Source organism: Manduca sexta, chromosome 7 (genome assembly GCF_014839805.1).
Source record: "Manduca sexta isolate Smith_Timp_Sample1 chromosome 7, JHU_Msex_v1.0, whole genome shotgun sequence".
NCBI lineage: Eukaryota > Metazoa > Arthropoda > Insecta > Lepidoptera > Sphingidae > Manduca > Manduca sexta.
In genome coordinates this window covers 6,307,034-6,332,783 of record NC_051121.1, presented here as the reverse complement: position 1 = coordinate 6,332,783, position 25,750 = coordinate 6,307,034, and the positions used below count along the sequence as shown (strand labels likewise).

At 35.6% G+C, this 25,750-nt stretch overlaps 2 protein-coding genes and 2 long non-coding RNA genes across 6 annotated transcripts; 2 read left to right on the top strand and 2 right to left on the bottom strand.

Annotated features, from left to right (window-relative positions):
- Positions 1–503: 503 nt before the first annotated feature.
- LOC119193836 lies at positions 504–7,903 on the bottom strand. Its single transcript, XR_005114072.1, has 3 exons — positions 7,303–7,903; positions 7,099–7,199; positions 504–1,426 (listed from the first exon to the last, which is right to left on the bottom strand). It is a non-coding gene; the product is annotated as an uncharacterized LOC119193836 (long non-coding RNA).
- A 1,400-nt stretch (positions 7,904–9,303) lies between these two features.
- LOC115454331 (putative nuclease HARBI1) lies at positions 9,304–10,113 on the top strand. Its single transcript, XM_037447754.1, has 3 exons — positions 9,304–9,344; positions 9,456–9,597; positions 9,684–10,113. Exons 1-3 carry the CDS (start codon positions 9,339–9,341, stop codon positions 10,094–10,096), a joined length of 561 nt encoding a protein of 186 aa, XP_037303651.1. The 5' UTR covers positions 9,304–9,338; the 3' UTR covers positions 10,097–10,113.
- Positions 10,114–10,444: 331 nt separating this feature from the next.
- Positions 10,445–12,671, bottom strand: LOC115454332. 2 transcript variants are annotated; one of them, XR_005114103.1, is made up of 4 exons: positions 11,824–12,671; positions 11,507–11,733; positions 11,005–11,131; positions 10,445–10,741 (listed from the first exon to the last, which is right to left on the bottom strand). It is a non-coding gene; the product is annotated as an uncharacterized LOC115454332 (long non-coding RNA). The 2 variants fall into 2 exon arrangements; XR_005114102.1 differs by having other exon boundaries at positions 11,507–12,671.
- Positions 12,672–19,842: 7,171 nt separating this feature from the next.
- Positions 19,843–25,007, top strand: LOC115454697 (uncharacterized protein K02A2.6). 2 transcript variants are annotated; one of them, XM_037447608.1, is made up of 3 exons: positions 19,843–20,199; positions 20,489–21,555; positions 21,930–25,007. In XM_037447608.1, the coding sequence occupies exon 3, from the start codon at positions 22,513–22,515 to the stop codon at positions 24,691–24,693; it is 2,181 nt and encodes a 726-aa protein (XP_037303505.1). In that variant the 5' UTR covers positions 19,843–20,199; positions 20,489–21,555; positions 21,930–22,512; the 3' UTR covers positions 24,694–25,007. The 2 variants fall into 2 exon arrangements, with proteins under 2 accessions (XP_037303505.1, XP_037303504.1); XM_037447607.1 differs by having other exon boundaries at positions 19,843–21,555.
- Positions 25,008–25,750: the final 743 nt, after the last annotated feature.

Genomic DNA, 25,750 nt, shown 5'->3' with positions numbered 1-25,750 from the left:
AAAAGCTAGATCGAATGTTCTTTGCTCATTCGTGTCAATTCTGTGGTTAGTATTGGTAGTGCTTCGTTATGTGTGACTCTGACAGCGATATCATTATTGCAAGTGCTGCATTTATTATTTTGTCGCAAAAACTCAAAAAATAAAAAGAAGGAAGAGACGTTGGTGGGTTACAAATTTAATGCATCGAAGGAAACTGGATAATGTAGGTGAAACAATGACGGATATGCAAAACAAGAAGAAAGTGGACAATTCCAAAACTTTTGTAGAATGGCGCCAGAGGATTTTGATCATTTACTATCTCTGACCAGCGAAAAAATTCGAAAATCAAGTACGAATTTTAGAGACTCGATTCCTGCATATGACTAACTAGCAGTGACTTTGCGATTTTTGGCAACTGGAGATTCCTATGAAAGCCTCATGTATTTTACTAAAATGTCTAAATCGACAATATGTAATGCTATATCTGAAGTATGTGCAGCAATAAATGAAGCATTGCAAGACTATGCTAAGGTAAGTAAAGTTATTACTTTTATACATACCTACACACCTATTATCACGACCGTAATTATTAGTGAAAGTAAGTAAATAAACTAAGACAATTTATTTTAAGATATTTATTTAAAAAAACACAATCAGAGAACTTAAATAAACAAAAAGAAACTAGAAAAGATATACATGTTACTTAAAATGTTTAATAAAATGCAGCAAAGACTCGCTGGTTTCTTCAGTTGCGGTATCATCCGGAATGTGTAATTGTTGGTCTAAATTGACATTACTTTCTGAACTGGCTTCCATTTGGTTGGGTGGAGGGGATTGATCTGAGGCTACAGAATACACAATGCAAGTATTTTGTGAACTGTTTCAATATGAAGACATCGGAGTTGATGCTAAATTTGACTAATAATCAAATTTCCCCAAATCAGCGTCGAACAGTATATTATTTATGTAATGTTCAACATACGCTTTCGTCCTTTTTGAGTATTCGCGATGTTTTGAAGCAACATGATTTCCAAAAGCTCGACTCTTGTCCCTTATCTTTGAATCATGTGTATCTTTTAAAATACGGTAGGCTTCGGCTACTCGAGGGTCTTCATGTTTTGATTTTTTTGGTGGTATTGTGTGGCCAGATTGCAGTGATGTTGATGGTTGCCATTGTGGTGTGGTGTTTCTTGACCCTACTGAAGCTGCAGGTTGTGAATGTGTTGTTGAATCTTATTGGAATGTAGACATAAACCTTGTGGAACCAAACTTCATGCTATTGCCTGTCAAAATTTCTTTTTCCTTTGTAACTGTCTTTTCATATTATAACTAACAATTATTATTACAAATCGTATTTTATTTATTACAACAAATCTGACTGTGTATCTGCATTAGGGTCCACTACCGGAGTTTCTTGTCCAATTCGCTCATTCTCCTGCTCATCAGCCTGTAAAAAAACGGTTTAATTAATATACACCCTAAAATAATTTTTTATTCATTTCAGCCACCGTCAACAGAAGAAGAATGGCTATCAATCGCTCAGGAATTCAATGAGAAGTGGAATTTTCCAAACTGTATTGGCGCTGTAGACGGGAAACACTGCGTCATACAAGCACCTATTAACAGCGGAAGCGACTTTTTTAATTATAAATCCACATTCAGTGTGGTGTTAATGGCCATAGTAGACGCTAACTACAATTTTATATTCGCCGATATTGGTTGTCAGGGCAGAATATCAGATGGCGGAGTTTTCAGAAACACTTCTTTCTATCAGAAACTACAAAATAATGAATTAAATTTGCCCAATGACCAAAGCCTTCCAGGAAGACAACAGAATATGCCATTCGTATTTGTAGCAGATGATGCATTCCCATTACAAAGACACATCATGAAGCCGTATCCTGCCGGCCTAGCATGCGCACGACGACAAAATTTTGTCGACACTTTTTCTCGTGATTTTGTCGTTTATCTCTATATGTCTACCGACACTAACATGCGCGCTCATTTTCTCGACTTGTCACGAGAAAAGTAGAGAAAAATTAATGTTTTATTAATCTGTGGTATTTTTGTCTACAAACCCTAACATGAGCAAATAATTTTATCGTTTTTTGACACATGTAAACGAGATATTTGTCTTCTTTGATATTGTACGAAGAGATAAACCGAGAAAATTATAAATTTAATTTATTCGTTAAAACGCGATGGTGGTATCTTACTATAGTAAAATAATATCGATATACGACAAACGAGAGGCGTGTAAAGTGGAAAGAAGACATATTATACTTAATTGATTTATGATATCCCTTTGCTACAAAACGAATGGCATTGTATATTAAAGAAAAGTTTGCTCCCGATTTGGAGTCTCAAAGCCAAAGGCATAGCCGTCCGTTTAAAGGTAATTGAATATATTTATTACATACTTAATTACATAAGTAGCTGAGTTTAATATCAATTGAAGTATTTTGATTTATAGATAATGGAATCATTTTTATTTTTTTAGATGAGACTCGTGAATTTTACGTGCAAGGTATGTTAGGGCTCTTAGATTGTACCCATATAAAATGATTACCTCCCAATGAGCCACAAAGTGCACAATATCAAAAAATGAGGAAAGATGCCTGTGACACCAAGGTTCAACTGGTAATGTACTATTAATTAATTATTAGAGTTAATAGAAATAAAACATGAATGTACTTTGAGAAATATCTTCACAATTAATACATAGCGTGTTACCTTTCATAAAAATGAAATTAGTGTGCCAACTAATGAGGTAATAAGAGCTATTTAATCAGATTAATTGCAGTTTTAATTTTGTTTATTTTAATACTACAAATACAAATGAGTAACTTGTTTTACCATAATGTTTTGCAAAACTAGTACCTATATGTTACCAAAAAATGTCACATTATGGATTCAAACACCAAAACTCTTAATGTGAATGCCAGGTATCGGAGAAGATACTATTACTATGCAACTTAACAATATGAACAAACAATATCTTGCTTTATTTCTTTATTAAAAACTTCATTTACACTGATTGTATACTGATGGACATAACAATAATGGATATATGGTTATACACTGTTTCAAATAGTTGTTTGACTATATTATTTTACCACTGGTACAACTTCACATTACCTAGTCTTGCCATAAATATTGTAATAAAGAAAAAAGAAAATTGTTAACTGCAAATAACATTTATTACTTTTACAGTGTGTCAGTTTAATACATAAATATAAAACAATTAAAAATATAAAAAGCTTATTCGAAGTGGTCTCCATTGGCTGCAATACAGTCCTTTAAACGATGAGGCCAGTTATCAATAGAAGCACGCACTCTTTCCATGGGAAAATTCTTCACTGCCAATCGTATAGATTGTTTTAGGGACTCCAAATTATCATGGCGTTTAGAGCAAGCTGTACTCTCTAAAACTGACCACAAATCATAATCCAGCGGATTAAGATCGGGACTAGACGACGGCCAGTCTTCAGCTCTGATGAAGTCCGAAACGTTCGATTCCAACCAAGACTGCGTGGACCGAGCTTTATGACCCGGCGCCGAGTCTTGCTGGAAGGACCATACTTGGTTATTGAACATGGTGATGTTAAGGGGCTTAACTACCTTCTCAAGAATGGTATCTTGATACACTTGTGCCGATGTTTTGATACCTTTTTCACAAAAATATGGCTCAGTCACTCCTTCATAGCTAACACCCCACCAAACCATCACTGAAGTCGGATAATGTCCACGTTGCACTCTGTCGACTAATTGGGAAGCTTCCTTAGAGCTTTGAGCATAAATACGGTCATTTTGTTTGTTAAAATGTTGCTCAATTGTAAAAATTTTCTCATCCGTAAACAAAATTTTTCTGTGACCTCCCTTTGCGTACCGCTTCAGTAGTTGTTTCGATTTTACCACCCTATTCTTCTTTAAATTATCAGTTAAGAAATGGCCAGTGCGTCTCTTATAGGCTGCAAGTCCTAAGTCATCTTTTAAAATACGCGACATGGTTCTAGGTGCTATCTTCATTTCCCGAGATAAAATCTTTTGCTTTCGGACAGGATTTCTTCGAATTCTTTCCCTTACTGCTTTGACCACCTTTTTCGTACGAACACTACGTGGACGGCCAGATCTTTTCTGTCACAAACAGAGGAGGTCTCATTGTACCTATTAATAGCCCGGTACACAAACATTTTACTAATACCAAGTGTATGGAGAGTTTTAAAAATTGCATTTGGCTCCATACCTACTTTGTGTAATGCTATCACAGCGATTCGGTTCTCTTTATCACCCCACACCATTTTAATATCGCAAAATATTTTACAATGTATTGGCGCCAAAATGAGAAAACACAATGAACAATCGTATAAAAATGACAGATTCGAAATTCAAATGTAATATTTTTTTATAATTAAGTGTAACAGTATTTATGGCCAGACTAAGTATATTACTATTGTTAAGTAACTGTAGGTAATGCAGTATTTTATGTTACAGTGTTCCAATGGAGGAAACTATTATAAATGACCATCATATGTGAGAAGAACCTGTACAATTATCAGTACCTGCAAGTGTCTCACAAGCAGGATGACCTCAATTATAATAAATAGATATTTTCCTATGTAAATAATGTATATTTTATTATATTCACATTTTAAATATCAAGATAGTTTTCATTATTACAACAAAATCTTCTACACAAATTTAGGCAACAATAGAATATTTCATAATAACTTGTTATACAACAAAATTCCTACAATTACTGTTATGAAATACTATGAACACTTACAAGAAACAGAAATTGCACTCTCAAGTAATTGCTGCAGTTTACTTATATTATTAATTTAAACCAACAGAACAAGAACACAACAGAACAGAACCAAATTTCCTAACATACAGATGTTTTATCTAGTGTATAAATAAAGATACCTAACGAAATATATATACATGATATTAAGTATTTAAAAAATGTAGTTTTTCTTAAAAAACTGGTTATAAAAATACATATTTTCATTAAAGTATTAAGTTCAAACCGAGCAACTAAAAAACTTTTTTGGGAGTAGTATTTGGTAAGCTCTTCAACATGGTGTTGACTGCTGGGCTGGGGACATTCCAATGAATGTAGAGGCACTTGATTCACGGAACTAAAACAAAAAGAAAATATATACTTACTTCATATTTTAATAAACACTAATACTAAAAACATCAATTACCATCGAATAAGAACAAACTTGAGCTTTGTGGCTGCAAAGTTCAACTTACAACATTGGTGTTTTGCTAATAAGGTTATTGTTTCACTACATATACTTACATCAATTGGGTATTTTGTCAGGCCCAAAGCCACAGCCATCTCCTTCCCGATTGGACTACTGATTCCATTAGGCATTATGGTACATCGTTCTCACGGCGGGGCGTAGTCACCCGAGGTAAAGTCCGGCTTGGGCACCATATACTCGTAAAAATAATTGTCTTATTAGATTTTATTTGATTTGTGTCTTGTTACTTCGTACTCCAAAATAGGGCGGAGCTGTTATTTTGTGTTAGAATCCTTATTATATTGTACAACATTATTATTAATTTTGAATTTGTTTACTTATTTACGTTTTTTATTTTACATTATGCTCTTTGTTATGACATAAACTGTCACATAAAACGTCAAAAACCTAATTGGATCATAGATCTATAAAAATTGAATGAACTAAAACCATTGTAGCTATATTAGAAAATAAAATGTTTAGAATATATATTTCAATGGGCAACATCGGTTTGTCTTCACGAGTAAACTTATGTCTTCAACGAGGAATTTGTCGATCGTGGTGCGCATGTTAGAGAAAACGAGATATTTATCGACATCGACAATTTGTCTACTCTCGTTCTCGAGATATCTCGTGATGCGCATGCTAGGCCGGCTGGTACTCATGCCAGGGGATCCGAAAAACGAATTTACAACTACCGTTTGTCTAGAGCAAGACGAATAGTAGAAAATGCATTTGGCATTCTTTCAGCAGTTTTTCGTGTATTGCGAAAACCTATGTTGCTACAACCTGATAAAGCATCTCTCGTCGTAATAACCTGCGTGTACCTACATAATTATTTGATGAAAAGGAAAGCTTCTAGGAAGCTGTATAATTCACCGGGCATGATGGACAGAATTGAAGATGACGTCGTCATTCCAGGCCAGTGGAGAAATATGGACCGTTTATCATCATTTCTCCCGTTACCCAACACTGGACGAAGACACACTTTGCAATGTGAAAATATCCGGAAAGAATTTTCAGACTATTTTAATTTGACTAATATTTTGCCATGGCAAAACAATATTGCATAATGAAAGCGATATGTTACTTTATAAAAAGCGTAAATAACCTAACCTAAAATTATGGTAGAATACCCAATAAATAAACGTAACTACCTACTTACCATGTTTTTATTTTGGTTAGTGTCTCAGAGTGCGGTAGGCTTCTATCATTAATAAACATTTTTCTTGAGACCAATCCATAACTTAATCGATAAGATACGTAAACAATCGCTAGAACACTAAAACGCTTTAATGAGACCGCTTAGTGGCGCGAGCACGTCCGAACACGCTAGAACGCTCTAAGCAACTGTTCGCGCGCTCTTGCGCCGTTTACATCAAGCGAGCGAGCATTCTTAGAATATTCCATAGAATCTTTGCGAACGCACTAAGAACAACGAAGGAATGCTCTACGCCTGTTTACACGAGAAGAATTAGCTGTAGTGGGGATAGAATGAGCATTCGCTCGTTTGATGTAAATCGACCTTAAAACGAACATTCTCGAACGTTCGCGACCGGCTCCATTTTTGAAGTCCGAAATCCACGCGGGCGAAGCTGCGAGCGGAAGCTAGTGAACTAATAAAAATTAAACAATAGTAGTGGAAATATGATGACCCCTGGTTCGTGGCGAAATGAAATCAATGGATATAATTCATTGCAAAATTTACCTTTTTTACCACGAAGATCTCCGCTGAATGCCAGACAAATCAGAGACGAATTTACTTCGTATTTTAGTAGAAATTGTTAAGTTTATGAAAATTTAAAATAAAATTATTATAAATAAAGTTGGTTTCATTGATTTAGAATAAACGTTGCTTTTTACTTACGGTTTCGGTATTTATTCCATCAATGCAAGTATATACTGGCAGTAAAAAAGACTCCATCATTTCGTAAGCAAACCAAGTTGGTTTATATATGTCTTCGGCACCTAAAACAAAATATATAATTTTAAAACTACTTTTAATAACACAAGTGATAAGAGCAAAGACACACCTTGCTTACTTAATTAATATAATAAACACTGTACATACCTGCGCCAGAACGAGTAGAATCCTGTTTTTTTTTAATGTTTTCGGAAAGTTGTCATCAATATTTCTTTTTTGGATTTTAATTCCTTTACTGGCTTCCCCAATAACTGGGCAAGACGACTCCAAGCATCTGCAACTTTCTTTTTATCTTTATGGTTAACATCTTTGGGGTTCCAGATACACGTTTCGGTCTGGTAATATTCCAAAAACGATAAACTCTCTTCGTTCGACGAGCCGCTCATTTTGAAGTCAGAACTAGACGTGCGTTCGTCGCGAGATCACAACGGCTACTAAGCGCGCGCCAACGTGTGAACGCGTCGCAAGCGCTTGCCGCAAGCGCCCTTTGATCTGTGTCCAAAAACCGACACTAGACCGGATCGGATACAAGCGTCCACAAGCTCACGCAAGCCAAGCCAAACACCCTCTTTGCACGCTTGTGTTTGTGGACGCTTGTCAAGCCTTGGCAAGCATGGAAAGGCACCTTTATACCTACCTTGTGATTTTTCAGTTGGTTCATGCCTATACGACACAAATGTCCTAACCTCTTATGCCAAATTTGATAACTATCCTGACAGCCAGAGTGCACATCTTGTGTCAAAAATTATCCGCCACATTCTCGGAAACATTTACAGTACCATCTAAAACGTACAGTCCACCACAGGGCGAGGCATGAGCAACAGATTCACCTGTAAAATTAAAAGTATCAGATTTAAAAAAGTTACATCCATTTTTATCAAAAACACAAATAAAACCCTTTTCAACAGTTTTATATACAGATAACAAACTAGCTCTCAAATCTGGTATATAAGCAATATCACTAATATTGTTGACCACGTTCTCGGGCGTGTTTATTGAAATATTTCCAATTCCGCAGCGCTTAATCTGTTCTCCATTTGCGACAATAACAGTACCTTGATTCTGTATCCAGATATTCTGAAACCAGTGGCCTTACTCTTGACACTCGATTTCATTTGAAATTTAGGATTGAGTTCGAAAAGACGATAAATGGTACTCTTGAACACGACACCAGCGCATGATTAAACACAATTCCAGTGGAATTTAAATGAACTAAATGAAATAGAGTCTTCACGATCTCGACATTTTGGCACTCTTCACTACATTTTGACAGCGACGTATCGAGTTAGATATTGTGTTTGAAATCGAATCGACATAGTTTTAAAAAGTTAACTTTTTGGGTGTTCGAGTGAGTTATTGTGACTTTATAAATTACGATAATGGCATGACTTGCGCTTTTATATGGTATTTTGGATGAATCCAATAATATTGATAAACGGCAAAGACGCAATTTAAGAAGAATAGCGCGATATGCCGAAAATGCTTTCGCGATGAACGATACTGAATTTAAAAATAATTACCGCTTAAGTAAAGAACTTTTTGAAGAACTGCATGAGGAGCTGCAGTGTTTATTACCAAAGCCTACTCGTCGCAGTGACATAACTACACGATATAAGGTATCTATCGATTTATCATTACCACAATATACTTAAACAGTATAAATTAATTCCATAACATATGCCTATAGACGTGGTTAAAAAAATACCAATTACATCAATTTTAGGTTTTAGCAGCATTGTCTTTTTACGCCACCGGAAGTTATCAACTTTTGGTGGGTGCTACGCATGGGACGATGATGTCCCAGCAATCAGTTTCAAAGGCTATTAAGGAAGTTACCAACGCTTTAAATAATGAAAGTATAACAAAAAAATGGATAAAATTTCCCCAAACACGCGCAGAAAGAGACTGTATTAAACAAAGGTACTTATTATGTAGAGTTCCTACTCATGTTTGTGATATTCTTTCATAATTCATGCACTTTTACCTTCTGTGATATAATGGCATTTCCTTGATTTACAATATGTAGATATAATCAATCCTATTGTGTTTATTCCAGGTTTTATGAAAAGTTTAAAATTCCATCAGTAATTGGAGTTATTGATGGTACACATATATGAATAATAAGGCCAAGTAATAATGAAGAAAGGTTTTATAATAGGAAGGATTTCCACTCAAGAAATGCTATGATTGTAAGTTATTTTGTGTGTGTATGTTGCATTCAACCACATCTTAATAATTCAACTTTCTATTCATATTTTTATGTAAATTAAACTTAATGTGTATCATGTTATTCTTTGTAGATTTGTGATGCTGACATGAATATTTTAAATGTAGATGCTTCATGTGGGGGTGCCACACATGACAGCTTCATTTTCAATCAGCACCCTCTCAAAGCTCATTTAATGAACTTAATAAGTGTAGGGGAACTAATTTACTTACTAGGTAAGTTATTGTTAAAATTATGAATAAGTGTTTATTTGTCTACTATGTGGCACTATATCTAGTAAATGTTACTTATTTACTTTTAGGTGACTCAGGCTATCCACAAAGAGAATATTTGATGACACCTATAATTGATGCTCCTGCCAACATGCCAGAAGGATATTACACCCAAGTTCATACTGTGGCACGGAATACTGTGGAGCGCACTATAGGTGTCTTAAAGAATAGGTGGCGTTGTCTTTTGGGCCACAGGGTCCTGCACTATCATCCTGACATGGCTGCCAAAATTATAAATGCATGTTGTGTCCTGCACAACATTTGTAATCAGACGCGTCTGAGTGATAATCAAGATACCAGACTACCTAGTGTAGTTGAGCCAGACCATGACCAAGAAGGTAATTCAGAAGAGCTGCCAGCATCAACTGCAGAATTGACTAGGGGAATACAAGCTCGGTCACGTTTGGTTAATGAACTGTGGACTGCACGTCGTATCTTTTAATATAAAAATATAATTTATGTAAATGTTTTATTTATATTATCAATTTTCACAAAAAATGTTAATAATCACAGCACGTTTTTAACTATTCAAATAAAATAATAGAACGCCTTCTTATTTTAAAGCTAAGCTGACAATTATTATAATATCAAAACTATAATTATTAACATAAACAATAAAAATTACCTATTAACAATCACAATATGTCTAACTATTCGTTTAATATAGAACCAGTCTACTTCTCATAAATAAGTAGAAAAGTATTTAAAACTATGTCTAAAGTTTGGCTAATAACATTGGCTCAACAATTATAATGATATGTTAAATTAAAAAACAGGTAACATAAATTAGAAATACACACCAAAACATCTATCGTGGATTTGCACTATTGATTGCTTGTGCTATAATTTGGGCCGCACCTGTGATAGCTTCTGCTAAATTATTAATGGCAGTAGCAACATCGGCTATGTTACCAGCTGCCTCACTTACTGCTCTTGCAGTCAGCGTCTCGGCTTCTACACGCTGCCTCTATATCAGCAAACATTTGCCTATCTTGCTGATAATTAAGAGGTCTTGACCGCAAACGAGCCCTGCTTGCCCTTGGTGGTCGGTGTTATTGGTCACGTGAGGCATGGGTTGTTGTATTCACTAGAGTTAACAAATTAAACAAAAACAAATGTACAAAAATTTGATATTAGATACCATTATACTTATATTAATAAAGAGCTAGTGAAGGAACTATTCATATAATTAAATAATCAAAGATGAACTGTCAGCTCTTGGTTCTATACATTTACTACTTTTATACAATATATTTCTGAGTTAAAGTTAGGTTTTTATATTTCTCCTATAGGTGTAATTGAGTGGGATGACAAAAATATTTTTATATTATTGTAATTGTTTTTACAAACCTGTCACAGGATCAGCACTGAGCACAACAAAATTAGAGCCAGGCTCTAATGCTCCTTCTACATTCAAAAGAATTGCCTCCTCCATTGGTACACTTTCCAATGAAGGAGTTATGTTTTGAAATGTAGCCTGCAATCAGCAAATTAGTGTGTATAATTTAACAATTTAGTCATCTAAAGCTATTTTTTAATAAGACATTCAATTTCATATAAGTACTATTAATAAAATAAAATTACTAACAATAAGTAATTTATTCTCTTATCGGACTCAATACTTAGTCCACAGCTCTAATATAATAATATGTAATGTATAAGCTCATATAAATAATATATATCTAGGAGTATATAACCGACCCAGGGGACTGACTATGTTGACAAGGAGTTGTTTATAATATAACAGACCAAGGAGACGACTATGTTGTTTGAAATAAAATGTATTAAATTGACCATTTAATATTTTATTTTTATCAGGACATTATTAACTAATATAAATGAAGGAACTTACTGCTGGAGACGGAGAATCGCTAGATGTTCCCGGGAAAGGATTAATGGTGAGATGGCTCTCACCATTGCACCAATCGCAAATTGTGGGCCTCCCATCACAGCCACCAGCCGCTGGTCGATAGGCGTCAACGATGGCAAAGTTTCGACAGGCCCACCGCCTGTTCGACTAAGAGATTGTGCTTTCTGAGCACATATCTTTTTTAAGGCGCACTTTTTATCAGCCCAATACTGAAAAATAAGTCGATACATTACTTATATAAATCAACTACAAAATTGATTGTAAATTACATTAATTAATTATCCAAACACTTTGCTTACCTTCGCCCAGCCTTTCCCATCTTTCTGTGCACCGCCCAGAGCATTAAAGTTCACAGATATTTCCTCCCACTTTCTTTTCGTATCCTGCTTCGCATGGGCGGTACGAAGGAGGCCTTTGGCAATCCCTGGATTTCTCTCCAGGAAATCTGCCAGTGCTTATTGTTGCAAAAATGTAGGCCTACTCATCTTTTTAGGTTTAATAAACGAAGTGCAAGAAGTATGTTTACAAAGTTTCAAATTTCAACTTTTAAGTTTGCGCGGTTCGCAGAAGCGCATTATTTTTTTTTAATATAGTTTAGACAATGACAATATATATATTGTCATTGTCTAAACAATCTAAACAATATATATATTGTCATTGTCTGCAGCAGCAGCAGCAATATATATATTCAGCCTGAATTTAACATTTTGTTAAAGTTTTACTTAAAAAAATCATTTTCTATTTATTTATGTGACGTTCTACAACATTTATGTAAAAAATTATAATAATTGCATGTTTTTAATTATTTAAAATAAAATTATACGTTCCAAACTATTTATAGTATTTTGGTAGATCATGTATTATCTTAAATATGGCCATATTGTGGCTATGTGTGGCCACACAGATACTCGATCGTATACTCAATTTCAATTGCAATACCATAATGGACTCGATTTGGTCAAGAGTAACAATAACTTCTAGATTGGAATTGAAACTATTTCGAGTTCGTGTTATCTTGAGATTGGAATTGGTTTCCAGAGTAAGCCTGCTGTCCCGTGTAGAAGTCATGTGTCTAGTACAACCTGAATCTACATAAAATATGTCCTTTCTTGGGTTTCAAGAAGTATTAAGAGTTGTAAATATCGTATCATTGGTATTTACCGCATTGCCTTTCTCCTTCTTGTTTCTCAGTGGACAGTCTGGTCTCTTATGTCCAGGTGTCTTGCACTCATAACAAAACTATATTCTTCTTCATTGACTTAGACTCTGTTTTTCATGCGAAGAAGCCTAATGACGTAGCCACATCTTTGGACATTTCATTAAGCAGTTTTGTTTTCAGCAACTCTGTAGTCACGTCTATATTACAATTTTCTATAGCCATAATGAGAGGTTCATACCTTGGAGTTAGACCTCCCAAAAGTATTGCAGCAATAGACTTGTCCTCTATGACTACATCAATATCCGCAAGATCCTGTGCGGTTGACATAACTGCGTTAATATATAGTTCAATATTGTTGAACTCTGATAGACTCAACCTGTACAGTCTACGCTCCAAAAATAATCTTCGTCCTATTCCCTTATCTTCAAAGGCTTTTTGTAAACAAGTCCATGCCTCAGATGCAGTTTTCGCACATATTATATGGGTTATCGCTGCACCTTCTACTGATAAGCATATCTTTGCTAATGCCTTTGCGTCTTTGCGTACCTTTGTAGAGGCAGGGGTTGTGTCTCCATCTCGGTATCCACTAATTGTTTCCCATAAATCCTCATGGATAAGGTAATTTCGCATCTTGAACTCCAAGTCGGATATCCATCTTTTATCCTCAAACAAGGAAATGGAAAAGATGTGGGGAATTTTTCATACTCGAAACATCTCCAGATTCATGTGACATTTTCAGACTATTACTATTTCCTAGTCACACAAAAAATATATTCAACTTTATTTTACCAAATAACGTGAAAAACTAAGAGCTAAGCGTTCGTGCTGATAACGTGTTGTAAATATGGTATATGTTCTTAGTAATTAAATAAAGTTAGTAAAAAGATGTTATTGACATGAGTGTTTATTTCGGACTAAAGAGAGGCAACTATGGCAAAAAAACACAAATAGTTCTAAAAATAGAACATATAAAAAATAATAAGTCACGACGAAGGTTACAATTTCCAACAGTTTTTCTTCATTCAATTTATAACGTCTCATTGTACTTCTATCGATTCCATACTTAATAGATGTTTTTCTTATCGATGCACCCTCTTTTACCTCACGTATAGCGTTTTCTAACTCAGTGCCGGTGTGTCTTTTTCTTTGGCGTGTGTTTTCAGAGGGCTTGTATTTAAACGGCATTTTTTCATCCATGCCTTCATGGATTTGACTTTGCAGCCTTCATGGTCACGGGGAGTCCCCCCCGTGACCATGAAGGCTGCAAAGTCTTCGAAACGTCGGGAGAAAATAAAATACTAACACCGCGATAGAATCCGAAAATTAGTTTAATTTCAATTTTTTCATCCAATTAACCTGTAATAAAAAGTTTTATTTAACGTAGTAAAACAAGCAAAACCAAACTCCAAAATCTGTCATATAAACACTATAGAGGGAGAGTTGAACCACTAAGCATGTCTCCCGACCTCCTCACGGTGGCAACTCTTCCGCATATACTACATTGACATAAAATTTTATTCATAGAAAAACCATTCAGTCTTAGCGAAAAAACACTAAGCGCACGTCAAACAATAGTAATCAGGCAATATAATAGTAACAATACACAATACATACCTCTATAAACACGTCCGTAATATTACCTGACAAAGACATAATTCGTCTTTGGGTAGTCATACGATTCAGTTGAATTTTCTCAAACTTTTTGCTGCTTCTGGACACATTTTCTTAGCGGCAATTTCTATGCATTGTTTTAAAAAATCGCCATCATTGAAGGGGCGACTTCGCTTTGCTATCATTCGAGAAATTTTTAAACTAACTTCTGTAGCTGTTTCTAAATCTTGAATGGGTTTTGTAAACATAGCTTGCTGACTAATAAGCTCCCGTTTTAAAGACAAATTTTTTTGCTTTCTTAATTCGCCTGTAAACTTGGTAAAAGAAGAATGCTGCGTTTCATAGTGCCTTCTTACATTATATTCCTTTGAAATCGCAACAGAATTCCTGCAAATTAAACGAACGACTTTGTTATGCGACCATACAAAAAAGTATTTCTCAGTCCAAATTTCTTGAAACTACCGATTTTCATCTTTAATCTTACGTTTTTTACTAGGTCCCGGTTTCTCCATGATGCGTTCTAATCCTGGCTAGGATAAACACAGCACCTAAAAACAATAACAGTACCTACTTTAATTACCCATCCTTTTTTAAATTATCAAAAATAATTGATTAAACATTATTGATTAAATAGGAATAAATATTATTCCTCAGAAATTTTAAGATTTTTATACAGATTTTATGTCTGAAATAATGACGTAATTATTACAGTTACAGAAATTCATATAAACAATAGTAATTTATTTGTTTTATTTTAATATTTGGGCAACATTAAAGCTAAATTTGATTAAAATTGACTAAATAGGTAAGGGAACACTTATTAATAACAGAGTTTTACTTACGACTTCACAACACAATTATACACGGCACTTGGCGGGTTAAAACTGCAACAGGAAATCTACGTTGAATGTGGATCAAAATATATGACACCGGCTAGCCGAGTTAAAATCTACACTAGAACTATTGCCTCACCAAAACACTATTAAACTGCACTTGTTCTGAATCACTTATTACTTCGCTTTGTATTTTCGCGCTTATTTCTTTCTGTTGACACTTCACTCAAATTAAAACCGAACTGTCGGTCGCTGCGGTTAGCGTGGCTTTTATACCGCGCATATGACTCTGGAACAAGGACTTTGAGAATGGACCCGACACTTTAAGAAAAATGTACGAAACACAATGAAGCCAATATTTGGGGAGGGACGTAAACACAGTAATTACCCGATCAAATGTGAAGAATACTGAAACCTATCTTCCTCATGCGGAGTTACACTCCTACATCTCTTACATGTCGCCATTTTTTATTTCATAAGGTAAATCATTCGGTCGTATTCTGTCAAACGCATGTCAAACGTCATATACAGGGTCATTTTGTAACCCTAGACTTAAATTTAACTGCGAGAAAGTCATTTTGAAAGAAGCAGTTTACTACAAGTTACTCTAACCTAAGGTCAAAAACAAAAAAGTAAAATTTTCAAACAAAATAAATATTCAAATAGTCATTTTATTTTTACACACCCTTTTGCCACTACTACTATACTAGAATACGTCGGAGCGGCAACATCGCACACAGTCATTGATAATATTATGCTCACGCACACGAATAAGTGATGCACACTCGGAGCGCAAGGGTAGTTCGTCGCACCGCGCGCGCCGCGCCGCAACCGAACAGCTGATGTCGGCGCTTTAACTACCTAGGGTTTTGTATCGTGCCACATCACTCAATCAACAATTAGACCAGCAGCGACGACACTACGCCGACGTTACAAAAAGACACATACCTAAACATCTTTATCATCATCAGCCACATAAAGTCCACTGTTGAACATAGGCCTCCCCTAAAGATTTCCAGACGGACCTGTCGAAAGTTGCCTGCATCCAATGTGTTCCCGCGACGTTTGTCAAGTCGTCTGTCCATCTTGCAGGTGGACATCCAACGCCAACATAAACATCACGCACTAATCATCACATTTCATTAGAATAATATTTTCTATGCTCAAACTATCATCATAAGCAAACGACACTAATCAAACAACCACAACTGCATAAGTTAGGTACACATAACACATGATTTCCGTAATTTTAAAGTTATTTCATTCTTTTAAATCAAAACACACACATTCTAATGTAGGTAGTTCATTCATTTTAGTAGATAAGTAGGTATAATAAATACGTTCAACGGTTAGTTTTATAACACTCATAACAATAAAATATCATTCTGCAAATCTGGCAATTCACACGAACAATTAATAACGTAGATAATTAGGTAATGTGATAGTTTGGGGTAAAAATGTCAAGCGACGGGATGCGTCACGGCGCGGCGCGGCGCGGCGTCCCAATGGGTATCTTAGCATGTTGTCATAATATTAAATGCGTTTACCAATACCTAATAATGATTTGTAGATTGCTTGTTCCTTTAAAAGTTGTTTCATACTTCAAAGTATTTTTAATACAGTTAATTTGTGACTATCTCGGTGCCGCAATTGTATGTACGGATGCTTTGCTAAGGTCACGGAATCGAATCCCGGGTCGGACAAAATGATATTGGATTTTTCCATTCAATACCTATCGCAAATTCATAAATCCACATTAAAATCGTAATGACAGCCTCCGATAGAAACATAATAGATTGTGATTAGTTCAGTTTCGCGTACGCGTCAACGATGCAACTTCGCGATCGTAAAATATTCAAAATGGCAAAAAATATTTCTAAAAATAGACTCTATTTTATACGTGTTAAGGTCGCATTTAGGGGACTACTTTAAATTTCTTTGTACCTGACCGACCAACACGCGACACACGAGTTTAGCGAATTCCACAAAGTAGCGGCAAGAGTAGTGTTGCCTGATGTCCCGATTTGCGCGGGACGTCCCGATTTTCAGAGTTCTGGGGACGTGACCCGTTTTGCACCAATAAAATTGTTAAAACCATATAAAAGTTTATACTGACAACACTGCGAGTTTAGGCTAGAAAGAGTACGACTATTGTATTGAATAATCGCGCGCTCTTCGGACTCGGTCAAAGGCTCGGACGCGTTGCCATAGTGTACCTATCTAGCAAAGAAAAGGTACAGAAAGCATAATATGACTTTCGGTAATGTCTACGTAGTCTTCTTTTAGATATTATGACAAACCGAAATATTAATGTTGGAATTAAAATAAATGTCGGAATATCATGTAGAATCTAAAAAATACGATACCAATAGATTTAAATTTTGTAGCTTTAGTAATTATGTAGGTAACTTTTTTGGTAAGAAAACTATTTTAATAACGAAAATAACGTTTATAATTGACGAAATATTTTTTGTAGTAATTAATTATTGACTGAATGAACTGCTGCAACCAAGTCAGTGAACGTATTGGGAGTTCATTTGTGAGCTGACCTTCTGAACCCTATAGGTTCGGTAATAATATCATCAGCTGTGACGTAGTTCATTCACTTCAGTTAAGCGCGCTAAGAGACAGCGTGATCAAAAAACCATAAATCTAAAATCGGGATTATTGACGAAAATATTCGTTACTTATGAATAATCATTTGCACGGTGTTAGCAGAGGTCACCACGAACCTGTGGTTTCATTTAGTAACGCAATGTCGAAATGACCCTGTATAATAGCTTAGATAAAGTATTAGGTAGATATGGCAAGAGCGTACACCCGAAAGGGTCAGATAGAATGTACATCCTACACAATGTACTTTGTTGGGTTACCAACTACCATAATTTTTACCCAATCGACGAAAGTCTAATTTTAGAGCTACAATAAATTTTAAAAACAAATCATAAATAGTTAAATAATTTCATGAGAGCGTTATGCATATTTTTTAGTCGTGGTAGTAGAGAATGAAGTTTCACAGTATGTCATTATAATTTATAAGATTTTTAGTTCTTTTAGTATTTATGACAAAAGCCAATTAGGAAGTGTGGAATTTTATTATAGTTATGTCTATATAAAAACGGAAAATATGTAAATAATTGAAGCATTTTTTTTTTCTATAACTGCAAAAGTTTTGCACCCGCGACTAGCACTTTTCGGGAAGGAGCTCCATCAATCAGGGAAAATGGATCAAAATATGATCAGTGGTTCACGATATATTCGCAAACAAACCAATATTTCATATATTAGTTATTGGCCCTTAAAGAAAATTAATTTTGAATACAAGTTTCTTATACTATCTTTTTTATCTAAATAAGAGTTTGTAGAATAATGTAATCTTTTACCACTACATTTTTTTATGCATTCTTGAAGTAGATTATGCATCACGTCTTTCGTATAAATATTTTTGTTTTTTCTATATATCTCCTCCGCTACAGTGCATAAATAAATAAGGTCACGCGACGGATATCGTAAGCCACCTTTATCTTTTTTTAAATTGGAGGCTATTCACAATTTTTTCAGTATTATACAGAGACTCGAGGCACTGCTCGCACTTTATTTGATGTATTTTAATAGCACTTTTTTTGAAATTTCTAGTGGTATTTTATCACCTTGAGATTAAGTTGAGACACTTTTAAAAAAAGAGTGTAATACCCTATTTATTTCAGGGCTTTTGCACCGTTTTCCCAACCCTCAACACAGTAAAGACAGGTTCTATATATGGACGTCAGTTTTGGACTCAGAAATGCAAAGACGCGATGCCAAATATGTGTATAATAACTTAAGAATTTGTGACCAACATTTCAAATTATGCTACCGCACACCTACTGGCAAACTTGTTATTACAAACTAAATTGTCTCTTAGTAACTTTTGTGATTTCAACTATGTTTACATCTATACCTACCTCAAATAAATTAATGTAGCATGTACTTATATGCAATATATATAACCCATTAATATTTGGAACTAGTCTTTCAAATATAAAAACTTAATTAATACAAGTTATATACCCTGAGTGCCATAGGCAACTTCTTATCCTGAGAACAGATTTGGCATGGAATGTGCATCGATAGCTCCTAATTGTGATTAAAGAACAGATGCTTTTATTGGTATTAACATTTTCACATTTTTACGGAGACTTTCATGGCGTGGGGGCGTTTGGAGAATTCCACCACGGTATCCCCTGCCTGTCGTAAAAGGCAACTAATAGGGGCCATCGGGGGGTCGTCGGCGGGCGGCTGGGGGCCGTCCGCCCTTAGTGTACGTTGTGCACATCTCGCACATTGTGATGACCCCCGAGATGAACGGCAGCGTGGAAGGTAGGCCTCATGCTGCCGTTGACGCCGAGAGCGTCCTTCGGTTACGCGGGGCTTCTGAGCCCCCCCATAGGAGACGGGCCGCAACAGGCGGCACCGCGCAGGGACGACTGCGGACGAAAACTTAGACATTTCAGTCAGAGGAAGCCCACAGTCGTCCCTAATGCGCCGAAGACGGCTACCGCGGAGTTTTAGTTGGTATGCCGTGCGTGTATATAGGTTAGGGACTCGGCCCGGCGGTCACCCGAAGGTCAAGATCAAATCCGGGTGGCTCAACGTCGGGCCGTAAGGTACGGTGACCCCAACAGAACCGCTCAGTCGCCCCCCCCCCCCCCCGAAGACTGGGCGGTAGTCATAAAGCACTTTCTCCGCGAAAACAAAAAAAAAAGTTTATTATCTAGCATTATGTTTAGTATATTATATTACTACACAGCCAATTAGAAATTAGATCTTGCTAAAAATCAAATAAAAGAATAGAAGGTACCAAAATGTTTCTTGTACTTTTTGTAGGTTCTATTAGTGTTAACATTTACATTCCTTAATTTTAGCTTTGACTGACACAACTCAACCACTACTGAAAAATGAGTTGTTGGTTAATATGATTCAAGGAGGAGATGCATGCTTGCTACAAGTGATTCCTATTTATACTGATAAGAACATCTCAGACATGGGAATGCCAATACCATCCTCATCTAAAGAAATGTCAATATCTGCAGGTAAAGCCTTATATTATAATAGAACACATAAAATAATATATGTAAACCTTTTACTCAACAAATCCTAAACATTTTATAGTGCATTAAAACAAGTATTTTTTTATTTCTAATCAGACATCTATCTTAAGTTTAGAAAAATTTATGTCAATCATGAAAATAACATCGTCTGTCTGTTTTCTTTTATGCACGATCTAAGATATTGTAATTAATTATAGTATAGTAGACCATATTTAGCTATCATTTCACATTGCATAGCAAGACATAATTATTGAAATTATTTTCTTTTCAGATGCATGGAAAGTTAATAAACGAAGTAAGAAGAAAGAAACTGAAAAAGATGAGTGAGAAATATACTCAAACTCAAAAGATTAAACTTGCTAAAAATGTGTCAGATTCAAAAATATTTAGAAAGATTGCCTGAGCCTATAGGAATTTTTACCAACCTACAAACTAAAATTAAACATAAGCCCAGAGGAAGAAGATACACTAATGAGGAAATAATTTTGGCCTTGTCAATATATAAGCAAAGTGCAAAAGCTTATGGTCTAAAAAAAATGTTTGTACTACTGTCCAAAAGATGTCTACAAAAACAATTGAGTTAAATTCCACTGAAGCCTGGAATAAATCCAAAATTATTTATTCAGCTTCAAAAAACAGTAGCAAGACTTAGTCCAGAAAAAAGGCTCTGCACGCTTATCTTCGACGAAGTGACTTTGGAGCCAGGTCTTTATTTTATCAATGGACAAATAGTTGGCTTCGAAGACTTCGGTCATAAAAGAAATAGCCAAATTACTGATCATGCTTTAGTGTTCATGGTGAAGAGCTTAAAAGGCAAATATAAGCAACCTTTATGCTATACCTTTTGCAAAAGTTGCACCAAAAAACAGGACCTCAAATACTTAATTAAATTAATAATTAAAGAAGTACACAAAACTGGCCTCAGAATTGTATCAACAGTGTGTGATCAGTCACAATCAAATGTGAGTGTTATTAAAAGTTTAAAAGAAGAAACAAAAGTAAAATATTTAAAGAAGGAACTAGAGTATAGAAGTCATGCCTTTGAAGTAGATCAATATAAAATATTTCCTCTTTTTGATACTCCTCACCTTTTAAAAGGACTGCGAAATAATCTATTAAAGAAAGATGCAAAATTTATTGAGGATGGCATAGAAAAGTTTGCAAAATGGGAGCATATAAAAATGCTATTAGATGTTGATGCTGGAGACCAAGAAATACGACTAGTAAACAAATTGACAGAGTTTCATGTTGTAGAAAATAAAATACCAAAAATGAAAGTAAAATATGCGGTTCAAGTATCCAGCCAAAGAGTGTCAGGAGCATTAAGATTTTTGGCAAGTAAGTTATGAATAATTACAATAATTCAACTAAATGTCTTTTAAATGTGTCCAATAATATTGATGTTCTATTATATTGTATAAATTGTGCTAATTTCATAAATGTGAAAGGTGAAAGTTGGTAAAGATATTTGGTTGTTTGTTAAAAGTGAATGTCAATAGGAGTCCTCATAAAGTACTGACAAGTACTTTGTTAATTTGCGTTAAGGTTTTTCTTAAAAATAAGTGCCATTATTTAGATTTGTTCATTATTAATAATGGAAAGACTACACTGTTGGGGAGGCAGTGGTTATATGAATTAGGTATTAAACCACCCCTAATAGATTGTTATACATTAAAGCCTAAGTATAAAGAATTTAATATAAATGATTTCAGTTCCAGATATTGTGAGGTGGTCTCGGATGGATTGGGGCGGTTCACTGGTGGCACTGTGTCACTCCACATAAGGGATGGAGCGCAGCCCATATATCTACGTGCGCGCCCTCTAGCCTATGCCTTACGGGAACCTGTGGAACTCGCTCTTGATCAGTTAGTGAAAGATGGAGTCATTACACCAGTTGAAACTTCAGATTGGGCCACTCCTATTGTACCAGTGGTAAAAAAAGATGGAACCATCCGAGTATGTGGTGATTATAAACTTACTTTAAACAGATGTTTGCAGGTGGACCGTTTTCCCTTACCAAAGGTAGAAGATCTTTTAACTAAGTTACATGGAGGTGAAAAATTTTCTAAAATTGATTTGTCACAAGCTTATGCTCAGTTTGAATTAGATGAGACGCGGAAATTCACGGTAATTAATACACATAAAGGCCTGTTTAGATTCAATCGGTTAATATATGGATTGTCATCCAGCCCGGGCATTTTTCAAAGGAAGTTAGAACAATTATTTGTGGATATACCCCGGGTGGGGGTATTTTTAGATGATGTAATTATAACTGGGGAAAATGATAGTAAGCATATGGAAAATTTATACAAAGTTTTTGATAGATTAAGAAAGTATGGTCTTAAAATTAAAAAAGAAAAATGTGTTTTTTTCGCTGAGTCAGTTACATATTTGGGATATGTCATAAGTAAAGATGGAATTCATACTTGTCCAGATAAAATAGAAGCCATAAAAAATGCACCTGCACCTAAAAATGTTACAGAATTAAGGTCGTTTCTAGGTCTAGTGATGTATTATGCTAAGTTTGTGGCTAATATAAGTACATTGTTGGAACCTTTATATAGATTGTTAAAGAAGAATTGCAAATTTGAGTGGAATGAGGAATGTGAACAAACAATAAAAAATATTAAAGGGCTTTTAATCTCTAGTCGGGTATTGGCACACTATTCCTCAGGTTTACCTTTAATTCTAACTACAGATGCTAGTACAGTAGGTATTGGTGCAGTAATATCACATTTGGTACCAGAGAGTGGAGGTTCTGAACAAACAATCTCGCGGGAACGCCCCATTGCGTATGCTTCTCGTTCACTTAATTCTGCAGAACGCAACTATTCACAAATAGAGAAGGAAGCTTTGTCTATTGTTTTTGGAATTAGAAAGTTCCATCAATATTTATATGGCAGGAAATTCATTCTTAGAACTGATCATAAGCCGCTAGTTTATATTTTTGGCGAAAAAGCAGGTATACCGGTGATGACCGCAAGCAGGATACAAAGATGGGCGATTTTACTTGCGGGGTACGATTATCAAATCGAGTATGTACCGTCGGACAAAAACGGGGCGGATGCGTTATCCCGGTTACCGCTGCCAAGCAATAAGGAATCGAAACGCGTTGAGACAACATATTTAAATTTTGTTCAGGATTTCCTCCCGGTAACTAGAGTGAATGTGAAAGAAAACACTGTGGCTGATGAGTCATTAAGAAAAGTAGTTCTGTGTTTACAATCTGGTTGGCCCATTAAAAGTGATGACAATGATTTAATACCATACTGGAGAAGACGTACTGAGTTATATTTAGACAGAGGTTGTATCATGTGGGGTTATAGATTAGTAGTTCCAGCAAAGTTAAGAGATATTTTACTTAAGGAATTACATGTGGGGCATTTAGGAATAGTAAAAATGAAAGCCGTGGCTAGGAGTTACGTTTGGTGGCCCAACATTGACGCGGATATCGAACGCGTTTGCAGAGAATGTACTACATGTATAGAAGAAAGCGCAGCGCCACCAAAGGCATCTCCAAGCCCGTGGCCTTATCTTACGGAACCGTGGTCTAGGCTGCACATAGATTTTTTAGGACCGTATCATGGTCATACATTTTTAGTTGTTATAGACTCTACGTCTAAATGGGTTGAGGCTTTTAAAATGGTCCGTACGACAGCTGGAGCTGTTATTGCAATATTGAGAGAAACATTTGCACGTTTCGGTCTACCTAAAGAAGTGGTTTCTGATAACGGCCCTCCGTTCTCTAGTAAGGAATATGCGGCATTTATGGATAAAAATGGTATTAAGTTAACTTTTACAGCGATTTACCATCCGTCATCAAACGGTGCGGCGGAAGGTGCCGTAAAACTTTGTAAACGCGCAGTAAAGAAGTCACTACGCGAGGGGCAGGATATAGAGGCCGCATTACAAACATATTTATTAGCTTATAGAAACGTAGAGCATAGTACCACGGGTGTGTCCCCGGCGGAATTATTACAAAAGCGTAAACTTCGGTCTAGGTTAGATTTTCTAAAGGGTGACCGCGAAGTAGAAGATCGTGTACATAGTATACAGCAACGTCATAGGAGTGTTAATAGAAATTCTTCGCGGGAATTTGATACAGGGGACAAAGTATGGGTACGCAATTTCAATCGGGGGAAGAGATGGGATACGGGTCGTGTCGGAGAAAGGTTAGGATCTCGAAACTATTTAGTGGAAAGGGAAGACGGTTCATGTGTTAAGAGACATGTGGATCAGATGAAGGCTAAATCAACGCCTATGTTCGATTTACCATGCCCAAATTTGAAGGATATTCATCAGGATATGGCGGCACAGTCAGCTGCGGCAATAAAGACACCAGGGCAGGATCAGGATCACAAAGTGATCGTTGAAAAGGATGATCTTACAGGCCAACCAAAGGGGGCTGACACGGTGGCGCCGGACAACCGTCCCAAGCGAATTCGCAGACCCGTTAAGAGATTTGAATTTGATTAGTTTTAGTAAATCCAATTGTCATTAATTAGTTATTAATTTATATTGTTAATTTAGTGGAAGGGTGTGATATATGTGCCATCTGGCAACACAGTTTTGACGTTGTCAATAACGCATCGTTTCCCGCTCTCTCGCAATTAAACGTTAAGTCGGCATTATCGTGTTTTTCTTGGGGTCTCCAAGTAATGGCAGTAATCCTGGCCAGAATCCTCGATAAATACATATCAGTTGACTTTTACCAATTTATGAAAAACGACCGACCGATCATTGATGTTGCGCTAGCCTTTAAATTTATAATTAAATTATAATGACCGTGATTTATGTCAAAAATATGAAAAAAAAAAACAAAATTGTGTTTGTAAATGTAGGCGTATGCACGCTGTACACCGTTTCAGTTTTATGTTCTTGTATTATTGTTTTTTAGCAATTTTTAAAATAATTTTATTTTATAATTAATCAGACTTTAAAAAAAAAAACGAACGATACAATGGACAATTTATGACAAAAAAAAGTCCGGAGTTTCTTTCTGCCTTTCTTCTTCGGGTAGTTATCGCCTAGGTAGCTAATGAAAGGCTGGTAGGTTAGCTAGGTTAGGGCTTTTATCGTCCTCACCAGTGGGGATCGCGACGCGTTTCTCCCTTTTTCTTTATTAAGATTATTTCTTATTTCCTGCCGGCCCGAGCTGGCTTCTTTGTTTACTTTTTAATTTATTTTATGACCATTATAAATTGTCTTTAGTTTATATAAGCGACTTAGAAGTAATAACTAAATATTCTTATGTACCTTGACTTATCATAAGTGCAACTATGTTCGCCTACGTGATGAATAAAGCATTTTATTTATTTAATTCTACAATATTCCTTATATGTTATGTAGTATTAAAGGGCAGAATATGATAATAAAGAAAAAAGCGCCATCTAGAGCTGCCTATTGAAATAAGTGATGCTAGCGACATCTTTGAGAGAGCATAAAAAAACTGCTTACATATTCTTGAATTCTTTGTTGAGTAGCTCATCTATTCCTATATTAGTGTATTATCTATGGTTTGGCCTGAACTGAA

Excerpts from the sequence above, each read along its gene's own strand:
- LOC115454331 (XM_037447754.1), top strand. Across the intron at positions 9,598-9,683 it reads GGAACTAATTTACTTACTAG|GTGACTCAGGCTATCCACAA; the intron begins GTAAGTTATTGT and ends ATTTACTTTTAG.
- LOC115454697 (XM_037447608.1), top strand. The coding sequence starts at position 22,513 with ATGGAAAATTTATACAAAGTTTTTGATAGATTAAGAAAGTATGGTCTT.